General features: G+C 39.2%; 1 protein-coding gene across 1 annotated transcript; it reads right to left on the reverse strand.

Annotated features, from left to right (window-relative positions):
• Nucleotides 1-709: 709 nt before the first annotated feature.
• Nucleotides 710-6,657, reverse strand: LOC135567529 (zinc finger protein 32-like; the record flags this gene model as incomplete). The annotated part of the gene is made up of 4 exons (XM_065014891.1): nucleotides 710-1,917; nucleotides 4,219-4,280; nucleotides 4,370-4,440; nucleotides 6,582-6,657. Coding segments are annotated over 4 exons (1,212 nt in total), but the record flags the coding sequence as incomplete, so codon positions are not given.
• Between the last annotated feature and the right edge of the window lie 481 nt (nucleotides 6,658-7,138).

The following is a 7,138-nucleotide window of genomic DNA, read 5'->3' on the forward strand; positions in this document are numbered from 1 at the left end:
TTAAAATAAAGTGGTGATCCTAACTGACCTAAAACAGATAATTTTTACTAGGATTAAATGTCATGATTTGTGGAAAAACTGAGTTTAAATGTATTTGGCTGAGGTGTATGTAAACTTCCAACTTCAACTATATGCATCTGTTGTTCACAGATACCTTAAAAGAAACGGTAGTCAGTATCTGGTGTGACCACCATTTGCCTCATGCAGTGCAACATAAGATAAAGGATTTAATGTGTTTTTGTATTGAATACATGTGTCGTGGAAATTACTACCAAGGACTCAGTCAAACTTAAATGAATAATTATTTATTATCAGCAAGCTGGAGAGATTCCAACAATCTTTAATGCACCACAGTACACGTCGGTCAGGAGCTCTTTCGGGGCAGTCCCGTTAGTTCTCTTATATACTGGTAACACAGACAAGTTATATTTGCATGATTTACATTATTCATCATTAACATTTGGTTCCTGCATGTAAATTATAGAACATATTCTGAGCGTTCTGCCAAAAGGTCTGAGGGGGTTATGACCGTCTCCCCTCATATCTCTACCTACAGGAACCAATGATTGTATGAGACAAGTACAATTCAAGGCTCTCTCTTCAGATAACATTTCCCCCACACATGAATATACACCTACCATTGGTGAAACATTTTATTATACATTATTTAATGGATAATATGAGTTCATACATTAAAAGATAACTCTGAACACCTCCTCCCCCACCCCACACAGCACTCATACTCCAAGACGCTTGATACATATGGATCCAGAGCTGCATATTATCTACACATGTTACCATGGCAATCAGACTTACTAAAGTGTTAGAGAATGGGAGATGGATGACTGTTTACAAGATGTTTTCTATGTAAACTTTATTTAGGGATCTGGAACCGGTGCCGGAGAGAAGGGAGATTAAAGAAAACATGTTTGTGCTTTCTGGTGTTTTATCAGTGACCCTGAACGAGCAAAACTCTTCCCACACTGATCACAACTATAAGGTTTCTCTCCTGTGTGTATGTGTTGGTGTAGAGTCAGGTCTCCTGATCGACTGAAGCTCTTCCCACACTGAACACAGCTATAAGGCTTCTCTCCTGTGTGTATGCGTTGGTGTATAGTCAGGTCTCCTGATCGATTGAAGCTCTTCCCACACTGATCACAGCTATAAGGCTTCTCTCCTGTGTGTATGCGTTGGTGTATAGTCAGGTCTCCTGATCGATTGAAGCTCTTCCCACACTGATCACAGCTATAAGGCTTCTCTCCTGTGTGTATGCGTTGGTGTATAGTCAGGTGTCCTGACTCATTGAAGCTCTTCCTACACTGATCACAGCTATAAGGCTTCTCTCCTGTGTGTATGCGTTGGTGTATGGTCAGGTCTCCTGATCGACTGAAGCTCTTCCCACACTGATCACAGCTATAAGGCTTCTCTCTTGTGTGTATGCGTTGGTGTGTAGTCAGGGCTCCTGAGTGATTGAAGCTCTTCCCACACTGATCACAGCTATAAGGCTTCTCTCCTGTGTGTTTGTGTTTAGTCTGGGATCCTGACTGATTTAAGTATTTCCCACAATCAAAGCAGGTATAAGGTCCCTCCCCTGAATTAATTATCTGAGATTTTAAGGTATTAGATGCATGCTCTAGAGTGTGAATTTGCACATGAATTTTCAAGTCTTGTTTAGCAAAACTCTTCCCACAGTCAGAGCAGCAGTGGTGAGGTTTCTTCCCTGTACCTCTATGCTGGTGTTTGAGGTGTTCTGATCTGGAGAGACTCTTCTCTTTCTTGTCAGCATCATGATGTTGTTGAGGCTCCCCAGATGATAAGCCCCTCCCACTTAGAGAGCAACGATTACAGATGTCCCCTGTGAAACAAAGACATTGAATAGTTAGGTTTTGGAAAGATGGGTCCGTAAACAGATGGGTCCTTCCATGAAATTAAGGCCTTTTGCTTCCCTTTCATATTTTTCCAGTAGAAATTGTACATCAGTATTACATTTTAAACCTGTTATTAAATAATATGAATAAAGACTTGCTAAAGTGACAATTCTGAATTTTGACAAGTCCTTCCATCAACCCTGTGTCACATCAACCCTGTGTCACATCTAGAAAGATTTTAACCCAACTAATACAATAATTTCTCCAAGTTTTACCATCGTTGAGTAAATGTACAAGTGCAGAATAATACGATTATTGTGAAGTCAATTAGTATAAGAGTTTGATTTAAATGTTGACATGCTTTGAAAGAACAATTTCCCTAATAATCCTGTTTACATGGACACATCTGAAATCAGGCTACCTGACGGGACTTCGATAAACACTGAAAATTGTCAATCAAAATAAACGTTTTTCCACAACGACTGTTATTTCTTTTAAGCAGTATAGTGTTTGTATGTGAAAACTCTTTCTAAGATGAGTACTTGGTTGTTTTTCCTGAACTCAGTCAAAAGATGTTAGCTGGCGCTGCTTGTGTTAGCACATACACAGATTAAATACACCTCTATAACTCTGATTAAAGTGTTTACATGTCCTAATCATTCTAAAGAATTCTCAGAAAACCAGGTGTTTTTAAAGGTGTATCCTTTCTTCGGTTATGACCTTACACCAATTAAGATCAGCAGTTTAAGATGTTTACATGACTAATGACAAACCCAGCCTACTGCCATAATCAGTTTAATAGGAAATGATTAGTGTGCATGTAAAGCCCTAGTTATTTGGTTACTTTGACAGTCATTTCTGAACATTATTTATTTCAAGTGATTAGTGATTCATTTACATCTGTCCCTCATTTTAAGGTCTACCCTGTTTGGGGCGGCAGGTAACCTAGTGGTTAGAACATTGGGCCAGTAACCAAAAGGTTCCTAGCTCTAATCCCCGAGCTGACAAGGTAAACATCTGTCGTTCTGACCCTGAACAAGGCAGTTAACCCACTGTTCCTAAGCCATCATTGTAAATAAGTATTTGTTCTTAACTGACTTGTCTAGTTAAATAAAGATTAAATACATGAACTGAACTCTTGTTTAAATATGATGAAACTGTTCCTTGATTATTTTTTGAAAAAGAAACATTGAACATCTAATAGTCAAATCAGAGTAAAAGCAGGTGAGCTGGTTCTACTCTATGGATTTACTGCTGTTTTGTGGTGGAGAACTGAGGCAGTCAACCCTTTTACCCAGACATGCTAGAAATATTTTAACAATAACTTTGTGAAAATTGCATTCAATTGCTACTCCTTGTTGCACAATACTATCTTCCATTCCCGTCACCAGAGGATTCATGGCTGATTTAAAGGACTAATATTACAATGTAAAATAGTGGTTTTGTTGTTTTTAGTTGTCCCCCATTACAGTCAACCGTGTTACTTTATTTGGCACATTGGCACTTACTATAGTATTTATATTTCATTAAACCTCTTGAGATGGGAAACGTGTTTTTCTTTAGTTGAACACGTGCTCTTTATGACAGAATGTTAAAATGATGTGAAATCGAACTTTTTTAAAACCAAGTTACACTTCTTAAAATTGGGTGGAACGACCAGATATTTTCATCAATATATAATTAATCAATTATTTGTTACAGAAGCAGACTGTAGTCTCATCCACACACCATGGTTCTTAATGAATGAAATCACATCTCCATGTTCCTCTTCTCCTCTCTCAGTTCCACTCTGCCCCGGTGTTTTCCTGCAGTCCACCAGACCCAGCAGTAAAGTACAGGGAGGCGATCGACCTGGGTACTCCTGGAGGGTGGAGGGGGACAGGCTAGCTTTATCCTGTTGGACACAATAAGTATTCTACATAGATTCAAATGAAACTAAATATTTAATTAAGTTAGTCTACACCTCTAATTGATTTGGGTGCATCCCTAGAATATCTCATTTTTCCTGAAATGTTCAATCGTTCACTAAAACAAACAAACTAATAGCATTGGGTTACTGGAGGCTTGGGACATTTACATTTACATTTAAGTCATTTAGCAGACGCTCTTATCCAGAGCGACTTACAAATTGGTGCATTCACCTTATGACATCAGAGTTTCCACCATATTTCTTATACCAGTCTCTTTAGGGGTCTCATTTTAAGTAATCATGTAGATTTTAACACATTTAAACCAATCAATTGCTGGTCTGCTTAACATACAAGTGTTCAATGCATTCCTAAGGGTCAAGCACAAGTGCCATCTAATAAAACAATTAATGTGAGATGTTGTAATGACTGGACTTGCTCACCGGGTGGCAGCACTGGGGCAGTTGAATTTCACAGCATCATACTGGACATCCTCATCCTCTTTCTGGGGATGAGGAGGTTGGACAGTGGAGTACAGAGGCACTTCCTGGTTATTGGAGCAAGAGAGGTGGGCATTGGTGTAGTCAGCATCACCCTGTTAGTCTGTGCCGCGGTAGTGGCCATGGCCATTCCTGAGACGTTGTCATAAACTGGACTGAGTCTCCCTGGAGGAGAAAAGAGACAATATAAGCATTCCTTGGGAATATTCCATTGGTTCCACTGTGCCAGGCAAGATTAATCAAGCACCGTTAAAAGATCTGAAAGGAAACAAATACTTTTTGACCTCATCTCACCTGTCCATTCCCTGCTGACTTTAATGTTTTTTTTTACACAAGTGAATGAATAAATGATAATTGAACAACAATCACATTCATAACAACTCAAAATGATCAAGTAAAATATACTTCTTAGAAAGATGCTCAACTGAACCACATGAAGCCGGAGAGACAGAGGATGAGAACCACAACTACAATTCCTATAGCTGCATTCTTCTGTATGTCCCATCAGCTGCAGTAAAACCTGGTAAAGGGTTTTACCATAAATATGTCTAGATCTTTTTGGGGCAAACTTATTCTAGAGGAGGCCTCTGGTCCATAGTGAGAAGCAGATGTTGTTGAGCAGATAATGGATTTAATATATTGATCTATTGAATACATGAATACACACCTTGTATTGTTGAAACATTTTTCTACATTACACAAATATCTAATGGATAATAGGAGTTAATTAAATAAGATACAGCTCTGAACACCCCACCCACACCAACTTCCCCCTCTACACACAAACTGTTCACTATTTACATTTTCCATTTAGATGACAAGTTTACAGTGTTGTAAAGTACTTAAGTAAAAATACTTGAAAGTACTACTTAAGGAGGTTTTTGGGGTATCTGTACTTCACTATTTATATTTTTGTCAACTTTGACTTTTTACTCCATATATTTTCCCTGACACCCAAAAGTACTTGTTACATTTTGACAGGAAAATGGTCCAATTCACACACTTATCAAGATAACATCCTTCATTTGTAAATGATATCTGAGTGTTGGAGTGTGCCCCTGGCTATCCATCAATAAACATAACTAAAATAATTGTCCAGGTTTCTCTCCAGTGTGTGTGAGTAAGAACTGAGTTTAATAATCATACGGAGTAGAACATCGTTAGACAGTCGCAAATATTTCTACCTTTTAAGAGAACCTGGGCTGGCAGATAGGATTTAGTTCATCGATTCCTTTTGCTGGCCCACATGCCATTACAGTAGGTGAGTAATGCACCATAACGTTGGATGCCAACCGCTGATAAACTTCACAGAAGATTATCTATTTTCATTGTTAGGGTGGCGACTTGAGTTTAAAAAATATGTTTTTATTTAACTAGGCAAGTCAGTTAAGAACAAATTATTATTTACAATGACAGCCTATCCCGGCCAAACCCTCCCCTATCCCGGACAAACCCTCCCCTATCCCGGACAAACCCTCCCCTATCCCGGACAACGCTGGGCCAATTGTGCGCCGGCCCATGGGATTCCCTCTCACGGTCGGTTGTGATACAGCCCAGGATGGAACCAGGGTATGTAGTGGAGCCTTTAGCACTGAGATTCAGTGCCTTAGACCGCTGAGCCACTCGGAAGCTCCTGAGTATCTGGTCATATAATGAATCATCTGACTTTCAAATCAGTGGAGGTGATTGTGCACACTTTAGGGGATACGTAATACGACACACTTTAGGGGATACGTAATACGACACACTTTAGGGGATACGTAATACGACACACTTAGGGGATACGTAATACGACACACTTTAGGGGATACGTAATACGACACACTTTAGGGGACACATAATACGACACACTTTAGGGGACACGTAATACGACACATTTCTAAACATGAATGGGAACCTTGCTGAAGGAAAAGAAAAAGCCCAACAACTTTTACAGTTATGTTTTTGTTGTCCAAGCTATTGTTTTTTCAGTGTTCATTCCTAAAACAAGAAATATGTAAACTACAGTACAGTTACTTTGTTGTCACATTGTTCAAATAAGGATTAGAGGGTTGCTGAGAGAGAATTCCAGTCTCAAGGCTGCAAGTGATGCACCCCTAGACCAGAGCAATCAAACATATATTTAAATATACAAGCTCAATTAAGTTATGACAACATAAAATCTCACATCTCATGTAGGATAATCTTACATCAGAAAGTTTTGGATAAGATTTGACCTGATCTATAAAAGTCGAGTAAAGCCAATAAAACATTCAACAACAACCCTTTCACTAAGAATCATGTTGTCTGCTATCGTCTACTTTTACCTGACAGCAACTTGGAACAGAGTTCTATTTGAGTCCAGATGTTCTCAAGGCTGTTGTTGCATCTCCTCTCTGCAGCCTAGAAACATAAAGAGACAACAAACACACTTTATAACTGGTGAAAACTACACCTGATACTTCAATTAAGCAGGAAAAAGTCTCTATTATAACAGATGTGTAGCACTGTAAGACACGTGTTTCTCTGTTGTTGTTTTAAACCTGTTTTATTCTCAGGACCAGGACTATAACAATGAGTATTGGGACCCAGGACAACAACATATCCTGGTCTCTATTCTCAGGACCAGGACTATAACACTGAGTATTGGGACCCAGGACAACAACATATCCTGGTCTCTATTCTCAGGACCAGGACTACAACACTGAGTATTGGGACCCAGGACAACAACATATCCTGGTCTCTATTCTCTAGGACCAGGACTATAACACTGAGTATTGGGACCCAGGACAACAACATATCCTGGTCTCTATTCTCAGGACTATAACACTGAGTATTGGGACCCAGGACAAGAACATATCCTGGTCTCTATTCTCAGGACCAG

Source organism: Oncorhynchus nerka, unplaced genomic scaffold, assembly GCF_034236695.1.
Source record: "Oncorhynchus nerka isolate Pitt River unplaced genomic scaffold, Oner_Uvic_2.0 unplaced_scaffold_1948, whole genome shotgun sequence".
Lineage (NCBI taxonomy): Eukaryota > Metazoa > Chordata > Actinopteri > Salmoniformes > Salmonidae > Oncorhynchus > Oncorhynchus nerka.